The 25,289-nt window shown below is 42.4% G+C and overlaps 1 protein-coding gene across 8 annotated transcripts in view; it reads right to left on the bottom strand.

Moving 5' to 3' along the window:
* The window catches only part of SEMA4G (semaphorin 4G), a 127,185-nt gene that overhangs the window by 5,770 nt on the left and 96,126 nt on the right, over positions 1-25,289 (bottom strand). For all 8 annotated transcript variants that reach the window (XM_032226014.1, XM_032226018.1, XM_032226017.1 and 5 more), the window contains 7 exons: positions 7,888-7,981; positions 6,951-7,064; positions 6,490-6,656; positions 6,138-6,307; positions 2,860-3,004; positions 1,935-2,157; positions 971-1,086 (listed from right to left, as the gene is read on the bottom strand). In XM_032226014.1, the coding sequence (XP_032081905.1) occupies positions 971-1,086; positions 1,935-2,157; positions 2,860-3,004; positions 6,138-6,307; positions 6,490-6,656; positions 6,951-7,064; positions 7,888-7,981 (1,029 nt within the window). The remainder of the gene's footprint in view (positions 1-970; positions 1,087-1,934; positions 2,158-2,859; positions 3,005-6,137; positions 6,308-6,489; positions 6,657-6,950; positions 7,065-7,887; positions 7,982-25,289) is intronic.

The raw sequence follows: 25,289 nt of genomic DNA, 5'->3' as shown, positions 1-25,289 counted from the left end.
AACAGTTATGAAAGCATCTAATGAAAAATGTCAAGTAAAAAAAACAGCCAGGCTTGAAAGATTTAGGGGACATTTGGGACCTTGGAAAGAAATCATGGAAAGTGAGAAGCAAATATCCTCACAAAGAAACTAGAATAGCAAGCTTCAAACCATATTATTAGTCCTTCGATAAGTGGTAGTTGCTAGATAGGGTGGACTAAATAGCTAACAAAAAGGGCAAATAAATAGCTTCAAGGCAATTTTTTTTTACCTAGGAGTGGTACCACCACTAATAAAACCATCCACACCATGCTTCCACTACTGTAGTTGTACTTTTATTTCTTTATTTTATGGAAGGCAAGGCTTGAGGACAGCCTACCTTTGTTTAAAGCTACATTATGATGTTTTAATGGTAGTGACAGACAGAAAATAAATCTGGATGCCGGGTGATTGGTTTTTATTTCTCAGTTGTATAATGATAACAACAAAACTGGGTTTTTTTCACACCTGAATTACACAAGGGAAATAAAGAAAGTTCAAGGTTACCATGAGTGGATTACTGCTGGAAGGAATTCAGTTAAGATGAAAATAAACTTTTAAAGTCTAAAATATTCATCCGTTTTAAAATTCAGTACATTTTGCTCTAGGGTCTAATTAGTGGAATTCATTTAATAATGAAAAGCAAGCTAAAATCACTTTTAAAAATAAATTAAAAGTGAAATAAAATGAAACAAGTTAGAAAATCATTCAAAAATGAAAAAGTAAAACATCAGTTATTTTATCTTCCAGCGTGTTGTGGACATGGAAACCAGCTAAAGAGACACTAGGCAAAAGTTGGTGATAAATTCAGATTGTCTTGATTTGATTCTTAAATTTGGATGCAACTATTCAAATTAGTTTATTATTTTTGTAGTGCATGTCTTTTCACTAGAAGTGTAATTTAAAGAGCTGTATTTAATGGTATTGGGAGCAGGTCTACAGCTGTTCATACCTGTTGCTTGGAAATGATGATGTTCTCTACAGGTTGGGGGTTCTTGAAGGCCTGCATCTCCTCTGTGATATGGACCTTCAAGCCAATGACGACAGCCTTGTGAATCCATCCATTACCTATTCAGAGGTAGATAATTATTTAAAGGAGCAACAAGAAGAATTAACTTTACGATCTCATTATGTAGCCCCACTTGTAAGATGTGCTTTCATCCTAATTCTGATCAGGAAATGAGGTATCATCCAATTCCATATTGAAATGGAGCAAATGTACACTTTAATAATATAGATCTAATCTGTGTTACAGGGTGGAATTCCTAAATCTGCATCATCATAATATCTTGGTGCTGAAATTCTAAGCATTGAAGACTTCTGGAGGAAATCTGATTTCAAGTGGTCATTTATAGCAACCATTACAAATCAAAGATTTGCCTGGTCCACCCATTCTTGTTGCTGAGAATTATATTTCTGAATTAAGAGCATTGTAAATACTATCCAGAACTCTGTGTCCATGATGTCACCTACCGCTTTCTAGAACAAAATTCCCATTCCTCTTTTAAATGGGTTAAATCTGTTGTCTGTTTTTAAATGAGAACCATTAAGTTTAAAACATAGGGAAAGATTATCTGAGCAGGGGAAGTTTTAAAAAAAAGGTGAATTCTTTGTTTGCAGTGAAAGGGTGCATGCACTCCCTCCAGAAGCAACACAGAGGGAGTTAGACTATAAAGTGATATAAGGAAATATACAGCACTTGCATGTCAACCATAACTGAATGACACTGAGATAGTTTAGTTTTAGGGAAGGTCTGTGTTATAAAGAATATAGAGGTTTGGAAAATTTATAAGAAAAAATCAAATTATGATTAGCCTTCCTTTCATATAGTTAAGAAAGGGGCTAACAACTGAAACTCTCTTGAGTTGTTAGAGTACACACAAACATACATACATGATGAATTTAACTGCAATTACCTGTTCCCAAAAAGAGGATGTCATACATATGCCCATCCAGGGCTTGGACTCTGTCTACTGCAACCTGGGTGTAGGCCACATTTTTCTTTATTAGCAGAGGGACTCTGTCTGTAGGTTTCACCTCATCATACATCAGTGGATGAAGCTTGATAAAATCCAGTACCCCATTGGGCAGATCCTGGGATGAGTTGTAGCCTCTTTTGCGAGCCCGATTGGTAATGCACTGCAGAGAGGAAACTGCTATAATTGGCCCCACCAGATCCAAAGTTTAATGTTCCTTTCTTTAACTTGGTTCCTTCCACTTATGTTTTAGTCCAGTTCTAATCGTTATCAATTAGAAATGTTAGCAGCATAATCCAAGCCAACCAGAGGAATTAAGTTGTCAAAAGGTTACATAAAAAGCGTACAAATTAAAACCTTTTGATGGACTTGCACACTTTCAAACCAGGGGTGGGTTCCAGCTGCTGCTACTGCTGGTTCACTCGGGGATGCGCTTTGCGCGTGCTTAATGCGCACTATTTGCATGTGCTTGATGCGTGCTATGCACGCATGCACAGTAATAAAAAATTGCTTACACACAATATGGCATTGCCTATGGCGCAGCCAAGAGAACTGGTTTGGCAGCGTGGCAAGCCAAGTTACTACCTATTCAGCCGAACTGGTCCGAACCCACCTCTGCTTCAAACCGCAGCAAAGATTTAAATGTATTCCCATATAATTTCCCCATATACTACGTCTTTTGATCATTTACTTATAGTTTTTTTTTTAAAAGGGTTAACTCCTCTGTAAAATATCACAGGGAGTTCCCATATCTACCATATTTCACCCTGGATCTTTGGATCTCTTATGACAAGGGAGTACGTGTAACCCCTGTATAGTTCATCTGAATAAAAATGAAGATGAGATACAGATGAATGTAACTCACTGATCCTGGCCGTGGCTCTGGTATATCCCCAGTATATTGGGACCACTTGCGGGAGGAGTCTTGGTATTCCATGTATGCCCCTTCAAAAGCCGCTCGCACCTCTGAGATGTTGTATCGGCAAACAGCAGACACTTCTATGCTCCTCCTGGAAAATATAGGAAAATGGTGGGAAAACCTAAATCTCAAGGCTCTAAACATCTATCACAAACCAGGAGAAGGTAAATTTTAATTTCTGTGAAGGATTACATTTCCTTAGGACTGACATGCAACTTTTTTGCAGTCACACAGCTGGTCTTCATTTTTATATTTGTTCGGTTTCCAAAAAATTGTCATCAGCATGGCAGCAAGATACAAAGATTCACTGGGGTTGTGAAGAAACTTGTCTGGCAGAGGATGTCAGTAATCTGAAAATTTATCAATAGCACCAAACACAATCAGGCAACTGCCAGGGTCTTAAAATACCAACAAGATTTTGTTACTACACTTTTGAGGCCACTAAAACTCCCACAGTGTTTTTGATATAGGTTGCCTTTTCACAATAGGCCAAATCACAGTGTAAATAACCCAATGGACTTTCATACAACATGCTGAACTATAAATAGTGGTTTACAAACCACAGAGCATGTTTAATCTATCATTAGTTGTTGCTTTGATCACACCCAGCTACAATGTTGCTATTTTAACATCTTGTAACTCATAGCAACATTATCAGATTCTTTATGCTGCATCCCATCATTGTTGCTAACCTGCCAGGAAGTACTTCATCATAAGGTCTCTGAACATTGCCATTGGTCTTGGTATGCTACCTTGATCTTATGAATGTCTGGTTTTAGAACATAAGGCTATACACCAAATTCTTTAAGTATACCATTCTTTGGAACTGGCTCAGTCTCTTTCATGTAATAACTTAATAACTGACTCTGATGACTTTCTGTCATAATCTAGGATATTATAAAGAATCTGAAATCTCAACATTCCTTATCATGCTCTGAAGAACAAAGCCACCGTTTCTTCAGATTTGTGTTTATCAATTCTTTGCTGCCACTTCCTGGGTCAAAAGAATGGAACACATAGAGAAGTGGCAATGAATCTCCTGGGTTGAATACAGCCCATTAGTCTTCCTTAAGGCCTAACTCTCACAAAAGACAGGGGAACAGGGAAGGTGCAGTAGCAGAGGATGGTGAAACCTTGGAATCTTAACACAGAAGTATCAGGCTAAGGACTCATTTCACCCAGCTATTGGTATCACACAATTATGGAAGTAGCAAGCAATCACTAAAATTAATTGCTGCTGGTAGCCCCCCCCCCACCTTTCCAAATTGTCTAGTCTTTAAAAAAAATCTAAATTCCTTGGGCCATTCTGATACCTAACAACAAATTCCATAATTCAACTATACTGATCCATGGAGGAAAAAGCAACTGAAGATGCACGACATTGATATGTTTTATTTTTGAAGATAAAAGGAAGTCTTATACATTTGAAAGGATTACACAAAAAACATCTTGCACAGTCCGAACACTTCTTTGAGATCAATGGCATGGGCTGATTATTAATAAATACGTTTGATATGCAGTCCGTTCACAATGGGGATGTAGCTTCCTGGGTGGCATTTGCTAAAAATGCAGACTTCAAAGCTGACAAATATTACAAAAGCACAAAGGTGCTAATTAACTGAGGAGAACTTGTAAAATTCACAGTATCATTAAGAGAAACATGCAAAAAGCTGGCCTTGGCTTAGTTCAAAAATAAGAAGTAAAAGAAACATGCAGCTGTGGTTGTAGTTACAGTCCATATGATAAATTGCAGTCTTTGTCCCCAGTTGCACCAAAGAGATCTTGCCAAAATATTAGTGTGATTTTCCTTCTAATCACTTTTTCCTTTTGCATACACAGCTAGTAGTAGTCTATACCACAGCTAGTCACCCAGAAGAGTTTCTTTCATAAAACGCCCACAGCAATTCTGGCTGGTTGTTATACCAAATACAAACCAAAACATTTATAAGGACAGATAACTGTACTGGTAATCACAACCAAGAAGTCTTTTGTGTTCCTCTATCCACTCACAGATGTTCATGGAATGAGGATTGTGTATAGTTAAAGAATCTGCCTGTCGTGGCCAATATAAAATGCCTAGCCTACAAGAAGAAGGATCCTGCTGCATCAGTGTTTAAGAAAAAAAAGGTTCAAGAATAATCTGACGGCAAGAAGAATTAGCTCAAGAGCTCCTGAAAAGATTAGGAATTCAATTGCCAATTTTTCCCTATCAACATCAAATGATTTTCTCAGTGGTTTAATGAGTTTAGAACATCTACAGCATACACTCTAGAATTCTTTCAAAAGTGGATTGAGTCTGTATCTGTTGGCTTGGAACTTAGACTGAATTAATTTATACCAGTTTGTGAAAATATTTCCTAGAACATTCAGATATATATGATCAACTTCTCTTGCTTGAGGACTCTACATTATTTGCTGTATGGTAAAGGATGCAAGTTCTCCAGCACAACAGGTAGATTAAACCGGTAGATTAAAACTGACCCAATACTCAAGAGTCCCATGGCATTTCCTGTCTAGTTTCTGTCCTGTTTCCTAAACATTCCTAAGCATTCTGCTTGCCTTTTGGTAAAGCTGATGGATCACATTATTCAAAGTGTCATTTATGATACATTCCAACACCTCTTTCTTGTACAATTCTCAGAGGTAATCAATATAGCACATGTGAGCACTCCTGTGCCTTCACACACCTCCTTTGGTGTCTACCAGCTTTCCTCTTCCACTGACTTTAAGACAGAATGTTTTAATTAAAAATAAATATGTCAAAAACTGACATGGTGCAGAGCAAAGCATATTTTTTTTCAGCATAAAACTACACTGATTAAAAACCAGAAGTCTGGAGGCAACTTTTCAAACTAACATCATTTATTAAAAGGCTTAAGCTTCTGTGAACAAGTGATCCTTTCAACAGATATATGGAGTGGCTGCAGGGGTGTAGGGTTAAAACTGAAATGAGACTGAGGGGGGAGAAAGAAGAAAGGAAGACAAGGAGTTTATGCAGATATGCAGAGAAATTACATATAAAACAGATTACAAGGCCCTTGCCAATTAAGAACTGTAAAGTTGGTTTTAGGAGATTCTCTTCAGATAAAATGCCATGAACCATAACAATAAGTTCATTGTTCTGCATCTCCCATGTTCTCAACATTCCAAATTTTCCCCAACCTTAAAAATTATCAGGTCCCAAAACCATACAGAATTCAACAGTATAAAAATGCTAGGCTCACCATTGGGCTGATAAGATGAATGTTGCATAGAAGACAGTGCTCGTCCAGTTGCCAACATCCAGGCTGGCAACATCTTTCAGTACTTCATAGTAAGGGATGTAGCAGACCAGCCTTGCTTTCATGAAAGATGTCCATTTTCTCTGGAGAATCTTCTTGCCACCCAGATCATTCTGGAACAAAAGAAGAGAGCCAGGTTGAACACATCATTTACTCAGCTTTATGTTTTTGAACAAATTATGGGGATGACCAGAGGCATCCAAAGCCTCTATTTCATTTGCATAATAGCCTGAACCAACCCTCCAAATCCCATCATTAGTGCAAGTGTATATTCACAACAGACCATTTATTTTACCTTACACACTCGTGCTACTCGAGCTACTCTGGGCACCTGGGTCTTCTCAAATATTGATGTGCTCTCCTCCCCAGCACGTTCAGTGAAGAAATAGTAGATTTTGTCATCATCTCCCACAGAGCTCCTTGTGCTCTCCCTGACCAACACAGAAGCCACAAATTCTGCATCTGCAAGAGGAGGAGAAAGGTTAGCACGGTCTTTCAAAGGAATGTGTCTAAGGCTGCTGCTGCTGCTGCTTTCACAGGGCAAGTCAACAGTCATGAGCCTTGAGTCTTTCAAGGAAGTGAGGCAGGATCTCTCTGTTCATACTTGAATTTTCTTTTCAGAAGAAAAGCTCAAGTGGTTGTCATTTTCTGGGGAATGGATGTAAGCTACGATTCCAACCCACGTAAATGCAAGATTGTTTTTACTATCTAGGAGGGTGAGGGATGAAAGACCTGAGCTACGGCTGTAGGACCTACCATTCAGCCAATGCAAGGGGGATTCCTCAGTTCTCAGGAGCCGCTGGTGCCGGTTGCGTCGGATGTCTGGTAGGCTGCGGAATTCATAGCGTGTGGCTGTATATAAACTGCCATCTGGGAAACAAATGGAGCAAAAGCAATAAGGACTTAGATTTATTCATTACAGTATATGATCAACTTTTTAATAAACTTTTAAAATAAATTTTCCTCTATTTCTTCCACTGGGATGTGCCAAGGACATGGCCATTTTAACATGGCTAGACACAGAAAGATTTTTCAAGAAACAACCCAAGCTTTTCTCACCCATGACATTTCTATAAATAAATAAACCAAGCAAGAAAATATATCTATATTGTACATTGCCTCCTTCCAAGCATGTTTGATTGGTTTACAAATGATTAAGAACATTTAAAAACAGAGGAATGACAACCAATCCCCCTCCTCCCCAAGAAGAAAGGTAGCACAAATGGCAAAACTGGGAACACTCTTTAAAAAGGGGATTCAATCACCTCGCCAAAGGGGGGAGATGTTTGCATAACTCTCTGCCTGAGGTGGGCACTGCAGGGATGGCTGGGCTTTGTTTTCTGATACCAAAAGAGACTGCAGCTGCATCAAATCACATCAGTGGACGTTTTCAAGAAGAGACTGGACAGCCATTTGTCCGGAAGGGTATAAGACCTCCTGCTTGAGCAGAGGTTGGACTAGAAGACTTCCAAAATTCCTTCCAACGTTATTATTCTGTTCATGCTTGGCATCACAAAACTAAGTGCAGGGGACAGAGATCCATAAGAGCCTCAAGCCATGATCACTGATGATGCATTCCTTTGAAGCTCCATGCAAACGCTCCACAGACATTTCACAGAGGAATTTCTCACTCTGCCCATTCTGAATTCAAGTTGCAGCATGGGAAAGGGTTGGAGAGAATGGAACTACATACCCACAATGAGGCCTGTATAGCCATGAGAAGGATCATAAGGGCATTTTTCCTTCCCTTCCTCAAAATGAGAGGGTAACACGAATTTGTTGGTATCCTGCAGAAAATGAACAGAAGACACAAATCATTCTTAAGACACAGAACTCTGCCTTGGAGCTACATTATCCCACTGTGGAAGCAAATACAGTACTTCATGTTCTGGGAGCAAGATGGAAGACAGGAAGGGATTCTTTCTAATCAATTGTATGCTCCTTCTCCCAAAAAGCAGCAAGGTGCCTTCTGGAACAAAGACTCCCATTCTTCCACATACTCACTACCCTTTTACAATACCCATACTTCCAGTTAAACATAATTGTAGATTTTTTTTTTTGTAGATTTTATTAATATTTGTAGGCCGCCCTTTTCCCTGAGGGGACTCAGGCGGCTCACATAAATCGGGGAAGGGGAATACAGACATTAAGATAAGACATATAATAAAATAGTAAACAACATACATTCATCATTCGGGAGGGGAACTATCCTTGTCCCCAGGCCTGACGGGCGAGCCAGTTCTTCAAGGCTGTGCGGAAGGCCTGGACGGTGGCGAGGGTGCGAATCTCTACGGGGAGCTCGTTCCAAAGGGTCGGGGCTACTACTGAGAAGGCCCTCCTCCTTGTAGTTGCCAGCCGACACTGGCTGGCCGATGGTATACGGAGGAGGCCTAATCTATGTGATCTTATTGGTCGCAGGGATGTAATTGGCAGAAGGCGGTCTCTCAAGTATCCAGATCCACTGCCATGTAGGGCTTTATGGGTGACTAATAGCACCTTGAAGCGCATCCGGAGATCGACAGGTAGTCAGCGTAGCTCGCGGAGGATAGGTGTTATGCGGGTGAACCGAGGTGCACCCACAATCACTCGCGCGGCCGCATTCTGTACTAGCTGAAGTCGCTGGATGCTCTTCAAGGGCAGCCCCATGTAGAGCACGTTGCAGTATTCCAGCCTAGAGGTCACAAGGGCCCGGGTGACTGTTGTGAGAGCCTCCCGATTCAGGTAGGGTCGCAACTGGCGCACCAGGCGAACCTGGGCGAATGCCCCCCTGGTCACAGCCATTAAATGGTGGTCAAACGATAGCTGTGAGTCCAGGAGGACTCCCAAGTTGCGAACCCTCTCTGAGGGGTGTAGAATTTGACCCCCCAGCCTGAGTGATGGAATATTGGTCGAATCTCTGGGAGGGAAACACAACAGCCACTCGGTCTTTTCTGGGTTGAGCACGAGCTTGTTAACCCTCATCCAGTCCATAACAGCTTCAAGGCCGCGGTTCATCACGTCTGCCGCTTCATTGAGTTGGCACGGGGCGGACAGATACAGTTGAGTATCGTCCGCATATTGATGGTATCTAATCCCGTGCCTGCGAATGATCTCACCCAGCGGTTTCATGTAGATGTTGAATAGTAGGGGGGATAAGACCGAGCCCTGAGGCACCCCATAAGTTAGGGGCCTAGGGGACGATCTCTGCCCCCCCACTAACACCGACTGCGACCTGTCCGAGAGGTAGGAGGAGAACCACCACAACACGGCGCCTCCCACTCCCACCTCCCGCAGTCGTCGCAGAAGGATACCATGGTCGATGGTATCGAAAGCCGCTGAGAGGTCGAGGAGAACCAGGATGGAGGAATGTCCTCCATCTCTGGCCCTCCAGAGATCATCGGTCAATGCGACCAAAGCGGTTTCTGTGCTGTAACCGGGTCTGAAGCCTGACTGGAAGGGGTCTAGATAGTTTGCTTCCTCCAAGGACCGCTGGAGCTGGAAGGCCACCACCTTCTCAACAACCTTCCCCAGAAAGGGGAGGTTGGAGACTGGACGATAATTATTAAGGATAGCTGGATCCAAAGATGGCTTCTTCAGGAGGGGTCTCACCACCGCCGCTTTCAGTGCGGCGGGGAAGTTCCCCTCCCGAAGTGAGGCGGTGACAACCGCCTGGATCCAGCCTCGTGTCACCTCACTGCAGTTAGTAACTAACCATGAGGGACACGGATCCAGTACACAGGTGGAGGTACTTACAGCCCTCATGGCCTTGTCCACATCCCCGGGGGTAACGTCTTGAAACTCAACCCAGAGTTGTTCAAATTGATCCTCCTGTGCCTCGGCTGGAGCTGCAGGGGTGGAGTCCAAGTCCGACCGAAACCGAGCAATTTTGTCCGCTAAGAATTGGGCATACTCTTCGGCTCTGCCCTGCAAGGGTTCCCCCGCTTCCCTTTTGTTCAGTAGGGAGCGGGTTATCCTAAACAGGGCGGCCGGGCGGGACTCAGCGGACGCAACCAAGGTGGCTATATGGGATCTTTTTGCAGCCCTAAGTGCCCTGGTGTATTCCTTGGTGCAGGTGGTTACCATTGCTCGGTTCGCTTCGGACTTATCGGACCTCCAACGGTGCTCTAGGCATCTCCTCCGGCGCTTCATCTCCCGGAGTTCCTCGGTGAACCAAGGAGGTCTCCGGGATCCGCCGCCTCGGAGGGGCCGCAGTGGCGCAATCCGGTCGAGGGTCTCCGATGCTGCCGAGTGCCACGCAGCAACCAGAGTCTCCACCGGACTGTGGGCGAAAGTGTCAGGAATAACCCCAAGCTCTGTCTGGAACCTTGACGGTTCCATAAGACGCCTGGGGCGGAACCACCTGGTCGGTTCCTCCTCCCTACAGTGGGGGTTTGGTCTCCGAAAGTCGAGCCTCAGTAGGCAGTGGTCTGACCACGACAGGGGTATGATGTCGTTCCCCCTCAGACCAAGATCACAAATCCACTGCTCCGAGAGAAATACAAGGTCAAGCATGTGTCCCGCCGAATGGGTTGGGCCTCGAATTACTTGGGTCAAGCCCATGGCTGTCATGGAAGCCATGAACTCCTGCGCCCCCTCCGAGTTTTCACCGAGCGACGGCAAATTAAAGTCCCCCAGGACCATCAACCTAGGGAACTCAACTGCCAGCTCGGCTACCGACTCGAGGAGCGAGGGGAGGGCTGCTGCAACGCTGTTGGGAGGCAGGTACGTTAACAGCAGACCCACTTGACCCTTGAGGTCCAACTTTAACAGCAAAGACTCACACCCGACAATCTCCGGAGCAGGGACCCTACGAGGAACTAACGACTCTCGGATAACAACGGCCACACCCCCACCCCTTCCCTGGGCTCTCGGCTGATGTAGCACCTGAAATCCTTCTGGGCACAGTTCTACAAGGGGGACTCCTCCCTCTGGGCCCAGCCAGGTTTCAGTAATACATGCCAGGTCTGCCCTCTCGTCTAAAATTAAGTCCCGGACGAGAGGAGCTTTATGTACAACAGACCTGGCATTTAGCGACAACAGCCTGAGACCAGGGTCCTGACTGCTTACGCCATCTGGTCTCGGAGTGGGACTCCTAGGGCCAGAAGGAGGGATCTCTGTAATGTAGCGAACCCTCCTTCCCCGGTAATGGCCTGCCCTAAAGTCCCCGCCGTATCTGCCTCTCCCTGTTACGACCGTAATACCCCGACCCTCTCCCGTGTCTCTAGTCCCCTCAACCACCCCCGTGGCCCCCGCATCTCCCGGCAGGTCCTCCGAATCATGCGTACTCATACACTCTTCCAAGCAGTCCCCACGTGAAAGTTAAAAAAACACAAAATTTTACAACAATATGGTTATAAAAGTGGGCCATTCATTCATCTCACACATATCTCATACATATCCCATACAAAGAAAGAAGAGAAAGATGAAAGAAAAGGGAGAAATTAAAAATTGCGCAATTGATTAATTTAAAGTGCGAGTTCAGGTGGTAAAAAGTCGGCTCTCAATGTTCAGAGTTGAAATGGCTGAGGACCAGTTATAGTTCAAGCAAAACATATGGGGGAGTGTCTTATAGCCCCTCTCTTTTTCTATAACTTTGTTAGTCAGAAGGTCCTGTGGGGGTTCAAAACAAACCCGCGGTGCAATCATCATCTGTCTACCCGCAGTACAAATCCAAAGTTTTTCTTCTGGAAATAGGGCCACTCCAAGAGATTCCCAGTGGCACACCATTAAAAATAAATGGTAAGAGATGAAACAGGCGTTGTACTTGCCTAGAGACCCCGTTGCTGTTTCCAAGATGGGGCTTGCTCCCTCAGTATTAAATAGCCAAGGCAGCCTGAAAAGCTTCGGAGTCTCTGAGGCCAATGGGATCTTCCAGGTCTGCAGGATCCAGAGATGGTCTTTCCAGTTCCGCAATCCCACAGCAGACAAACGGAGGGCAGGGGTGGGGGAGGCAATGGGGCCGCCGAAACACGACACCACTGCCACCGAGCTGGTATTCCTCTCCTCGCCGCCGAACAGCTGGTGTAAATAAGGTAGCACGGAGATCGCTAAAGCCGCCCAAGCCTCCACAGTCCGCGGCTGCAGTGTCCTAATGGCCCGGAGATGGTCCTGGGGGTGGTCGCACAATCGTGGGGCGCTCCCGCCGCTAGCAAGCACAGTTAGAAGATGGAACAGGCAACGGAGCCCCCAGAAAACGCCGCCGCCATTTCCAAGCCGAAATTCTCCTCTTCGCTGCCGAGCGGCCCGACCAGCATGGAAACCGCCAAAGACGCCGGAGCCCTTGCGGTTCGGGGCTATCCCCAAAGAGGTAGCCCCTACCGCTGACTGATCTTTTTGGGCTCCCTGGGTCTTGGGCTCCCCGAACGAGCCTCTTGTGTTGTATTTTAAAGATATTACCCGCGGTTTTTCCTGCATTTTCGTCGCTAGTTTTGGAGCGGACAGAGCCTTGCAGCCATCTTAATCATCGCACATGCGCAGATATAGCACATAATCAATGTGGGTAGCTCACTATCTTTCTGGTAGGCTACAAAGATCAGCATTTCCCAGAACTGAGATTACGTCTCTCTCTGCAGAACATGTGTTGTTGGTGGCAGTTTGCTTAGTGCATATAACTGTGGTTTAGCGCAGCAGTACTTGAGGTCCCTGGCCTGCATGAGCTCCTCCCCAAAAAGTGTGGATACAACTTTACCCAAGTAAATGACCTTCAACAGTTTGGATTCTGGCGGTATATCAAGATGAGAAATCAACAAATAATAAATATTGCTTCAAATGTTTATTTGTTGGATTTTTATCCTACCAATTCAATGTGGCAAACATACAAAATGCTCCTTCTTTCTACTATTTTCCCCCAATATCAACCTTATGCAGTAGGTTAGGTTGAGAAAACCAGTCAATGTGACACAACAGAGAAATCATGTTATATACGATCAGAATATAATTAGAACAGAACAGAATAGAATAACAGGGGGACCTGGGAGGTCTTCTACTCCAACCCCCTGCTTAGGCAGGAAACCCTACACCAGACAACATCTTCTTAAAGACTTCCAGTGTTGGGGCATTCACAACTTCTGGAGGCAAGCTGTTCCACTGATTAATTGTTCTAACTGTCATGAAATTTCTCCTTAGTTCTAGGTTGCTTCTCTCCTTGCTTAGTTTCCACCCATTGCTTCTTGTTCTACTTCAGGTGCTTTGGAGAATAGCTTTACTCCCTCTCCTTTGTGACAGCCCCTGAGATATTGGAACATTACTATCATATCACCCCCAATCCTTCTTTTCATCAAACTAGATACCCAAGGATGCCACACAAAGGTTCTTGGCTATGAAATGGTTGCATATTTTGTTTTACCATAATAGGTGAATCTAGTGTAATTTTTACTGGTCAATAAATACATTTTTCCTGCTTCCATTAACATTTTTCACAAGAGGTAAATACTTTCACCTCCATTTTTTCCACATATTTATTTATCAAATGTATATCCTGCCACAGTCACAAAAAAGACACTTAGTAGTTCACAATAACAAAAGTATAATATCAGAAACAAATAAATTGCAATGACTTAAATTTTCCAGGATAATGTAGCAGATCAGACTCCAAAAGCCCTCTTGAAAAACTTATTTTTGCTTTTCCCAGAAGTCAGGTAACTATGGAAAGAGAATCTCTAATGGGAAGATATTCTAGGGGGGCAACCCCAAATGCTCCCAAGGTTTGGTCTGACTCTAGTGAGGAGACACAGTCCTACAAGTAGGCAACCTGTAAAGAGCTTTATTGGTTAAAAACTGCATTTTAAATTGCAACCAGGAAAAAAAAATAGAGAGCCAGCCCAGAATTTGCAGAACAAGTTTGATATGCACTTAGTGTAAGGTGACCAGATTTTAACATTGGTAAAGAGGGACACCATTGACGGGGTGGTGGTGGTGGTTCTTGATTAAAATTTTTTTAAAAAATCGGGACTTTTTTAAAACGACACGGGACGCGGGACAAATTGTTCAAAAGCGGGATGTCTGGTCATCTTAATTTAGATGCCCCTCAAAGGCAAAACTCAGGGGGTTGAATTCTACAGGGCGAGGAGTAAAGGGGGGGATTTGAGGGGCAGCCCAAAGCTATTTTTGGCAACTCTTTAAGGACTTTCCGGTGACATTAACACTGAAAAGATTATGTTTTATGGATTTGTTTGTAGATAAGAGCTTGAATATGGGATGTATATTTGTAACCTTAGAGAGGTGTGAAGAATCACTAAATGTGTTTATAATTCTTGCAATGAAAGTTAGAAATGACATCTTTATTTCTTTTCTCTTTCATTATTACATTTTTAGTGCATTTTCTACTTTTTATTCTTTTCTTTCTTTACATTTAAATTGTATTATAATAAAAATTCTTAATAAAAATTATATATATGCGCGTGCGCGCACACACACACACACATATATACATACACAAGTAATTCTTGACTTACAACCATTCATTTGGTGATATTTCAAAGGAATACTTTGAAAACAGGACTGAAAAAAATGACATATGATTGTTTTTCATATGGCCACTGCAGCATCCCCATAATCACATGATCAGAATTCAGGTGCTTTGCAATTAGCATGTATTTGAGACAGTTGCACTGTATTAGGCTCATGTGATCACCATTTCTAACCCTTTCCAGCCAGCTTCCGACAAGCAAAGTCAATGGGGAAGCCAGACTCGCTTAATGACCTCATGATTCATTTAAGAACCACAATTATTTGTTTAACAATGATGGCTAAAAGATTGTAAATTAGGGCAAAATTCACTTAGCCAAAGAAATATTGGGCTCAATTGTGGTGTTAAGTTGAGAACCTTATGTTTGTCTGTGTGTGCCTGTTTTGCAGGAACGATGGGAAATTATTCCTTGAGGATATGCTTTGCAGTCACCAATTTGTAAAAATAGATTAAACTTTGAGTATTGCCTCTTACTTTGCAAAGGAAAAAATGAATTCAATACTGAAAAACATACTCTATGCATGTTGAAACAGTCTACTTATAAACCATGATTGTCTGAACTCAGCTAATTGCAGTTTATTGAAGAAACCATAATTAAGCAAACTAATGGAATACTGTGTGAACACAGCTATTATTTTTCACAAAGGAGAACTATGAAGATAAAATGAAAGAGTAGGAAGAGGTAATTGGCAGCTCTTGGAGGAAAGAAAGATAATAAATATAAGAAACAAATACATTTTTAGGCAGCAAATTCTCCTGAAAGCAAATAACTTCCACTGCAGCTAAAATTCATGTTGAACAGCTATGACACATAAAATTACCTATCAACCTAGTCCAGCCTAATGGGTCATGTGAACACTGGCTATGGGATTAGTTTCTGTTCATTCTACTGTACATATTCAGAAATTTAGGTTATCTAAGTGAAAAATGTAAACATCTGAATTTTGTATAGCTCGTTTACATATAACACCTCATAATTTGGCAATGGCTCTTCTAAAAACAAGAACAGGTTGCCAATAGGTTGCCAAACCTGAACACGGCCTGTTGATTAAGATCAAGAATGGGTGGAGTTTCTATAATATAGATGACCTTGACATTGTTTGAAAACAATGTGGAACAAGGGTCTCTTTCATTTAGTGAGAAATGTCATTTCACTGGTATAAGAGAAGCATCAGACAAAACGTTTGAACTTTTGCTTTAACAACCCCGATTACCTTTACACACCAAGAATTCCTCCTCCTCATGTTGCGGCGACATCATCTGCTTGGCGGTGCCTCCCCCTCTGTTCGGAGCACCTCAGTTGGGCTCCGCATTACCCCTGCCGCCGCCTCCACTTCCGACATGCTTTTGAGAAGCCATGAGGCCTTTTTTTCCTGCTCCCGCCCCCTCTGCGGCCTTCCTACTGGCTCCCGCGGCCTCATGGCTTCTCAAAAGCACGGCGGAAGTGGAGGCAGCGGCAGGGGTAACACGGAGCCCAGTTGAGGTGCTCCGAGTGGGGGGGGGAGGCACCGCTGCCATGGGTGGGGGCGCCGGCGGGAGCTTTGGCGGCTTCACCTCAGCCGCAGCGTCGGAGCTTCCGGAGCCTGTGACAGAAATCACTGCGCAGCCGTGAATCTTAGAGGGAACAGTGCCGTGCATCAGCTGATCGCGGCCCCTCCTATCAGGCAGGACCCGGGGAAAGGAGGGTGGAGCCGGCCCTGCCCATATCAGCGGGGTGAACGAGCCATGTCAGAGTTCCAGATTTCAATGGAAGAGCTCAACGACCTGCTGGCCAATGGCAGCGGCTATTACAGCCTCCCCAGCGCGCACAGCAATGAAGTTATGATTAGACCCTCATTGTGCTTCTCCCCAGCGTCAATTAGAACAGTCAGAGTTAGATTGCAAAAATCCAGACCGCCACTAAATGGAAACAGTATTTAAAAATGGCTGTCAAGCCATCTGTACCCGGTGCTTTTCCTGCTTTTAGCTGTTTAATTACCTGTAGGATTTCCCCCAAGGTTATTGGTTGATTCAATCTTTCCCTCTGCTTGTCTTTAACTATGAATATTTTTTCTTTATCCAAGTATCTATCTATATCTAAGCTTTGAATTTTATCGTTCGTATACAATTCTATAAAAAATTCACAAAAAACCTTTTGAATCTCCTCCTGTTGATACACTTCCTTTCCTTTAAAATGTAATTTCGATATATTACGAGACTTCTATTTTTTCCTAATCAAATATGCTAACCATCTACCAGATTTGTTTGCACTACAGAAAACGTTGTGTTTTGCATATAGCAAATTGGTAGCCACCTGATCTGACATTAACATGTTAAATTGCTCTTTTAATAATATGATTGTTTAATATTTTTGTCTCCTGGATTTAAAATTAGCTCCTGCTCTCTCTTCCTAATTTCATATTCATATTTATCAGAACTCCTCTCATGTACGCTTTACTTGCATCCCATACCATTTCCATAGATGTACCCATGTTCATATTAAAAACAAAATATTCTTTTAACAACTTTTTACATTCATTAATGTTTTTATCATATCTAAATAAGTTTTCATTCAGTCTCCAAGACCTTCTTGCTTGCATCCCCACCCCCAACTCCATCCAGACTGGATTATGGTCTGATAAGGCTCTAGAGCATATCTTCGTCTTATTTACCCTAGAAAACAAATCATTGGTTATTAATATAAAGTTGATGCTAGAAAAGGATTGATGTCTATCAGAGAAAAAGGTGAAGTCATATTCTTCTGCATTCCTTTCTCGCCAGATATCTCTCAATTCAAAACCATCTATCATATCAAAAAAGGACTTAGGTAATTTCGCTCGCTTTTGGGTATTTTGGTGGAGAGCCTTCTTGTCTTTCTTGGTATCCATGACGCCATTCCAGTCACCCAGTAATATACAGGATCTATAGTCCCAATGTACTAACTTAGCGTGAAGCATTTTGTAAAATTTATTGTTGTTGATTGGGAGCATATATTCCCAATAGTAGTGTCTTTTTCCCTTCTAAAACCAAATCTATTGCAATGTATCTTCCATGGGGGTCTGCTTCAATTAATTCAGCTTTCAAATCCTTCCTTAAGTATATAACTATACCATTTTTCTTCTCTGTGGCAGAAGCTATAAAGTGTTATCCAAGTCTTGTATTAATCAGGCATTTTTGATCAGTTGATCTAATATGAGTTTCTTGCAAACAAATTATATCATTCTTAAATTGTTTAAGATAGTGGTTTATTTTCTTCCTTTTCTGTGCGGAATTTAAACCATTGACATTCCAAGTTAGAAACTTAGTTGCCATCTTTAGCCCCCTGAAGCTTTTTAAGAGCCATCTGAACATCTTGGAATTTAACCTTTGGCCTGGCTCCTTCCACTGCTTCTGAAGTACCGCCTGTAGACTCCTGAATGGTGGCTTGTACTTGTTGCTTTTTAAATTCCTGTTCCATTCGTCTAGTAACCATGCTTGTCTTTGTTCCTTAGCTTCTTGTACCTCTGAGAGAACAAGTTGACCCCCCCCCCTTGTTAATGCTTGAGTGGTTTGCTTTCCATCATGTCCTTCTTGTTCTCTTTCTCTAGATCTAGAGGGAGGGGGGTGTCCAGCCTTCAATATGTTGCTGTAGAAATCTTGGGCCTTCCATACTGAATTGAGGTGATGTCTTTTTCCAAGGTAGCTAAATGCAATGCTGGCTGGCGCGTCCCATCTAAACTGTATCTGGCGATTTTTTAGCTCTTCAACTAAAAAGGCATAGTCTTTCCTAGATCTCAGCATTTTAGGTGGTATCTCCTTCAAGACAGTCACCTCCTGACCCCCAATTTGAAGCTTAGTTTTGTAGGACTCCTGTAATATTGTGTTCCTCATATCTCTAGTGGCAAAATACACCACTATATCTCTTGGTAATTGCTTTTGTCTTGCCAGCCAGGAGTTAACGCGGTAAACCTTTTCGATTTGCCAGTCGAAATTCCCTCCTGACCTTCCCACCATCAGGTCGAAGGCTTCAGAGAGAATCTGTTTCAGGTTCTCTTGTGTTTTTTCGGGGAGGCTCCTTATCCTTAAAGCAAATTCCATTTGTCTATACTGTAACATTATGATTTCATTTTCTGCATCACTGACCTTTTGCTGGACCACATCCATCTTCATTACCAGATTCGTATTAGAGTCGCTAAGGTCTTCTAACTTTTCTTCAAGTCCGAGTGTATAGCCAGATAGCGAATTCAGAGCCATCAGAAAGTCCCCTCTAATCATTTGATTACATGTCATAAGTTCTTCAGACATCTGTTAGAAGCAGCTATCTCTTCCTTAATTTTTGCTTCCATCGTATCAGCATGATTTTTTAATGCATCAATTAATTATTTCTGCAGAATTTCCCTTGTCAAGGGGTCCCCTGCAGAAGTAGAAGGAAGTAATGACTGTAATTTAGTAGAGGGCACTGGGGAGCTCCCAGCACTTTTCGACGCGGGGGGGGGGGGAGGAGGGGGAAAATTTTGCTTAGAAGCCATCTCAGGTTTAATCTTCTTTAGTCCATTAAAAAGTCCAGGCAGTCCAATTATACAGCAATTGCTGTTTAGTTTGATAATAAATCACTTCTTGGTAATAAATCACTTCTAGGCTTCGCAAGAGTGCTATCAGAGTCTCGTGCCTCCTACACAGCTCCTACACAGCTCAGCGCCATTTTTGTAGAGCTTTCAGCAAGTAATTATCAGAAGGAATTCTTTACAAATTGAGCTAAGGGTTTATACATACAATTAGAAGTTCACTAATATTGGTTCAGCTCGGCTTGAAGTCTGCAGTAAATCATTTTAACTTTAACTTTTAATAAATTTATATGCCGCCCAATCCCGTAGGACTCCGGGTGGCTTACAGAAAAGTTAAAATAAGGTGTTAAAAATAGAAAGAAACTATTTAAAAAGAAACAGTTTAAAAAACAACACACCATACACTCAATCTGCGTGGGGCTGGACCTCATTCATGAAGTCAACAGCCCCAGGCCTGTTGGAATAGCCAGATTTTAGTGGCTTTTCGGAAGGCTGAGAGAGTGGGGAGGGTCCGGATCTCTATGGGTAGGTCATTCCACAGGGTCGGAGCAGCTACAGAGAAGGCCCTCCTCTGAGGAGCCGCCAGCCGGCATTGTCTGGTCGACGGTACCTGGAGAAGGCCCAGCCTGTGAGTTCTTATCGGCAGTTGGGAGGTGTGTGGCAGGTCCTAGACCATGTAGGGCTTTAAAGGTGATGACCAGCACCTTGAAGCGTGTGCGGAGACTGATCGGAAGCCAGTGCAGCTCGCGGAGGATAGGTATAATATGGGTGTATCTAGGTACACCCGATATCGCTCGCACGGCTGTGTTCTGGACCAACTGTAGTCTCCGAACACTTTTCAGGGGCAGCCCCATGTAAAGCGCATTACAGTAACCGAGCCTAGAGGTGACGAGGGCATGAGTGACCATTCGAAGTGCCTCCCGGTCCAGGTAGGGCTGCAACTGGTGCACCAGGCGAACCTGGGCAAAAGCCCCTCTGGTCACAGCCGACAGATGGTGTTCTAACATCAGCTGCAAATCCAGGAAGACACCCAAGTTGTGGACCCTCTCTGAGGGGTGTAAGATTTCACCCCCCAGGCTAAGGGATGGAATATCTGGACTATCCTTGGGAGGCAACATCAATAGCCACTCGGTCTTGTCTGGATTGAGTGCAAGCTTGTTATTTGTGCTGAAGATGAGCAAAGACCTTCGTTCTGCAACAAAAGGCAGAATGATTCCTGGCGCGGAGCTGCTATGCTGCCGGTGCCCCCCCTTCCTCCCAGAGTTTAGGCTGAGAGGGTTAGTTAGAGGGCTTCCAAGGCATAGCTTCTCACCTCTTTCTTCTAAGCCCGAAGAGAGGATAAACAAATTGCTAAACAGCTTGATGGATTGCTGTTTAAACAGTTTAACAACGCCAAGATTCAAGAGCTGTTAAAAATAACAACTCCCTGTCAGGCCCCGCCCACCGGAAGTCCCAGAGTTCCAGATTTCGATGGACCTGCTGGCCAACGGCAGCAGCTGTTCCAGCCTCCCCAGCGCGCACAGCAACAAAGTTATGATTAGACCCACAATCGTGCTTCTCCCCAGCGTCAATTAGACCAGTCAGAATTAGATTGCAAAAATCCAGACTGCCACTAAATGGAAACGGTATTTTTAAAAAATCAGGACTTTTTAAAAATGTCGTGGGACACGGGACAAATTGTGAAATATTGTGACTGTCCCGCCAAAAGCGGGATGTCTGGTCACCTTAACTTAGTGGCAAGTACCCATGAGCATTTTGCACCCAGCATGGATTCAGGATTCTTTTTAAAGGGGGGGGCATGTATAGCATCTTGCAGGAGGTAAGCCTCCTGTCCTAAGTAAGACTCCACCCACTTATCCAGCAGGAACCAAGAACCCAGGAGGATCCTTGATTTGGACCTGCTCCTTTATTCCTCTCTCTTGCCCAAACCGAATATCAAAATTGTTTTTAAAATTAATGGCAGTTGAATCAATAACAAAATATAATTGGAAATGGAATGATTCCCTGTTTCTTACTCCAGGGATTTAGAATCATCATGCTGATTTTGAGCAAAAGCACTAATGTCCTCTCTATGAATTAGATGCTTGGCCTCAATTAGCATTAAGCATTAACTAATCAGCATTAGCTACTTGGCCTGAGGAGCTACACTCAGTATATGTGGATTGAAAGTGACCTAGCTGTGATGCAGAGTGCCAAATGACTATACCAGTCTCAATATATCCAAATCTTATGTTGTGGCAGATTTACTATTTTATCTTGATTTACTGACTTAACATGCTTTATAACAAACTACTGAAAAATATTCTTTTATCATGACTGATAACAGCATGGAATAATCAACTACTATTTTAAAATAAAACACTGTAAAGCAGAAAAACACAGTCCAAAGACCCAGGTCACATATGCTGCTCCCATCTCCTCTTCAAATTGTGTATTTGTGTGCATGTGTGGGAAGGAGGGAGAGAGAGAAAGAATAATGAAATTTGGTGGGGGGGGATCATACTACTTAATTTATGAGGCCATCTCTTAATACTGTCCTGTCATTTTGAGGGATTGTGCCTTTCAACGGCAACTTGGAAATATAAGGAAAGCTCTCAGGTCCAAAAAGACTGTCCCTTTAGTTCTGAAGTAACAATTTAGAGTATAATAGTTACTAATAGAAACATTTCAGAAATATCTGGAAAATAAAAACAGAAAATAAAACACAAAACACAAAAATTAAAAGATCTGGAAAAACAAAAAAACATTTTCTTTTATTTGTGCTTCTATCATTTTTGATCCAACAGGGATACAGGAGAAAATATTTACTCTGAAAACTAAGCACTAATGGAAAACAATCTTAGCTTTAAGATTTAGCTTCCTTTCCCTTCTCTCCCCACTCCACTTCAACCACTTCACTCCACCCTACCTTCCCCTACCACAGATAAGCCAACTAAGCAATTGGAGGTGCTTGTGAACTGCCAGAGGACTGGAAAAGAGCTGATATGGTTCCCATCTTCAAAAAAGGGGAAAAAAACAGATCCAGGAAACTACCGACCTATCAGCCTGACCTCAATACCAGGAAAGATTCTGGAAAAGATAATCAAGCAACAAATTAGCAAACATCTAGAAGCAAACAAAGTAATAGCCAAAAGCCAACATGGGTTTGTCAAAAACAGATCATGCCAGACTAATCTTATTGCATTCTTTGATAATGTGACAAAATTAGTGGACCAGAGGAATGTCGTCGATATAGTTTACTTGGACTTCAGTAAGGCATTTGATAAGGTAGACCATAACCAACTACTAAATAAAGTAGAAGAATGTGAGTTAGACAGCATCACCACCAGATGGATTTATAACTGGCTGACCAACCGCACTCAACGTGTAGTCCTCAATGGAACTGCATCTTCATGGAGGGAAGTATACAGTGGAGTACCCCAAGGCTTTGTTTTGGGCCCAATACTCTTCAGCATCTTCATCAATGATTTGGATGAGGGAATAAATGGGGAACTCATCAAATTTGCAGATGACACCAAGCTGGCAGGAATAGTCAACACTCCAGAAGATAGGCTAAGGATACAGAAGGATCTTGACAAACTTGAACATTGGGCACTAGCTAATAAAATGAAATTCAATGGTGAAAAGAGTAAGGTTCTACATATAGGTAACAAAAACGAAATGCATAGCTACAGTATAGGTGGTACCTTGCTCAACAGTAGTAACTGTGAAAGGGATCTTGGAGTCCTAGTGGACAACCATTTAAATATGAGTCAGCAGTGTGCAGCAGCTGCCAAAAAAGCCAACACAGTTCTAGGCTGCATAAACAGAGGGATAGACTCAAGATCATGTGAAGTGTTAATACCACTTTATAATGCCTTGGTAAGGCCACACTTGGAATAATGCATTCAGTTTTGGTCACCACAATGTAGAAAAGATGTGGAGACTCTGGAAAGAGTGCAGAGAAGAGCAACAAAGATGATTAGGGGACTGGAGACTAAAACATATGAAGAACAGTTTCAGGAATTGGGTATGTCTAGTTTAATAAAAAGAAGGACTAGGGGAGACATGATAGCAGTGTTCCAATATCTCAGGGGTTGCAACAAAGAAGAGGGAGTCAAACTATTTTTCAAGGCACCTGAAGGTAGAACAAGAAGCAATGGGTGGAAACTAAGCAAGGAGAGAAGCAACTTAGAACTGAGGAGAAATTTCCTGACAGTTAGAACAATTAATCATTGGAACCGCTTGCCTCCAGAAGTTGTGAATGCCCCAACACTGGAAGTCTTTAAGAAGATGTTGGATAGCCATCTGTCTGGAATGGTATAGGGTTTCCTGCCTAGGCAGGGGGTTGGACTAGAAGACCTCCAAGGTCCTTTCCAACTCTGCTATTGTATTGTATTGTATTGTGAATCATACCAGGCATTGGGATACTTTATAAAACATTGGCTGGTCTGCAATTGTTTTCCCTCAGTGCCACATAAGACCGTGAGATTTGAATGGATTGAGCTTGATTTCTTGTAAGAGGTGTAGAAGAATGATGTGAATTAATGCAAGATTGCCTTTGAAGTGCAATGGTCTAAAACAGGGGTCTCCAATCTTGGCAACTTTAAGCCTGGCGGACTTCAACTCCCAGAATTCTTTGCTGGCTGGGGAATTCTGGGAGTTGGAGTCCTCCAGTCTTAAAGTTGCCAAGATTCGAGACAGTGGTGGGATTCAAATAATTTAACAACTGGTTCGTTGCCCTAATGATTTCTTCCAGCAACCAGTTCACCAAACTGCTCAGAATGTTAACAACCTGTTCTCCCAAAGTGGTGCGAACTGGCTGAATTCTACCACTGGTTCGAGACCCCTGGTCTAAAAGAATAAAAATGCTAGTGGTATGGACGTCCCCTTTATTTATAGAGATGTTTTTAAAAAATAAATGTATGTAGCTGACACAATGCAGGGAATTAAGCATAACAAGAAAGAAGCATCATTGTTAGAATAGCAAAAGACAAGAAAGTAAAAATAGATGCACATGGTAATAAAAATAGAAGTTGCAGTTGTTCTGATCCCCCAAGGATAACATGTAATCCAACCAAATGATTTATAAAAGCATCATAATTCACATGAATGGAGGAATAAAAGGAACAAAAAGAATACAATAGATCTCTGTTCAACCAATTTGGAAGTATGTGATTCAAACCTTAAATGTAATATTCAAGCAGCAGGAAGAACTTTCATCCTAAATGTAAATACTTAGAGACTGAAGCAGTTATTCTTTCATTTTTGTTTCTCAAACTCCAACAAGAGCTTTTATTTTTCAAAAATAATCTTCTGACATCTTTTGACAATTGTGTCAACTACTATATCTCTTGTAGATTATGGCAGGGGTGGGTTCCGGCAGTCACTACTGCTGGTTCGGTCATGGGTGCACCATGAGTGCGCAGTACAATAAAAATTGTTCTGCGCATGTGCAGAAACAAAAAACAAGATGGCGGTGCTGTAGGTGCTGGAAAACCAATTCCGGGGGGGAGGGGTGTGCCAGGAAGGCCTGAGTTGCTACTGGTTCCAGCCACCCAGGCCGCCAAACCACTACCAGTTTAGCCAAACCAGGTCAAACTGGTAGGAACCCACCACTGGGTTATGGGGTCTAAATTTATGTTACTTTTATACTAAGATAATATAATTTATTTTCTTTCTTCTGTTCTCTTTACATTTCAGCTTTTTAAAATCACTATTATGTATCATATTTTTGGCTTACTATATTTCACTAATAAAAATGAAACACAAACATATCTCTCATCCAATCTTGCAGCACTGTCACTTATTGTAGAGGTTTCATAAGGGTTATGGTGGAGGGATGATGTTAAAAAGACTAGATTATCCCTCATCCTTGTTGTATTATACTTTAAAACAGATTTTGTAGATCAATATGAAAACAAAAGATGGAAAAGGATAAAACACATCTCAGTTTAAGGGATTATGATTTTTCTTTCTTTTCTTTTTCTGAGACCTACCAAGATCAATTTAACAGTATCTGTTAAATCTGCTTCTGAAACTGGTAGTTAAAAATAGAGGCAGAGGGAGGTGTAACAAAGCTTTATCAATTCTTATCAGTATTCTTTCTTGTTCTTTGAAATGCAGTATCCAAGGAGATTTGTCTAA

Source organism: Thamnophis elegans, chromosome 10 (genome assembly GCF_009769535.1).
Source record: "Thamnophis elegans isolate rThaEle1 chromosome 10, rThaEle1.pri, whole genome shotgun sequence".
NCBI classification, from domain to species: Eukaryota; Metazoa; Chordata; class Lepidosauria; order Squamata; family Colubridae; genus Thamnophis; species Thamnophis elegans.
This window is presented reverse-complemented; position numbering and strand designations above follow the sequence as displayed.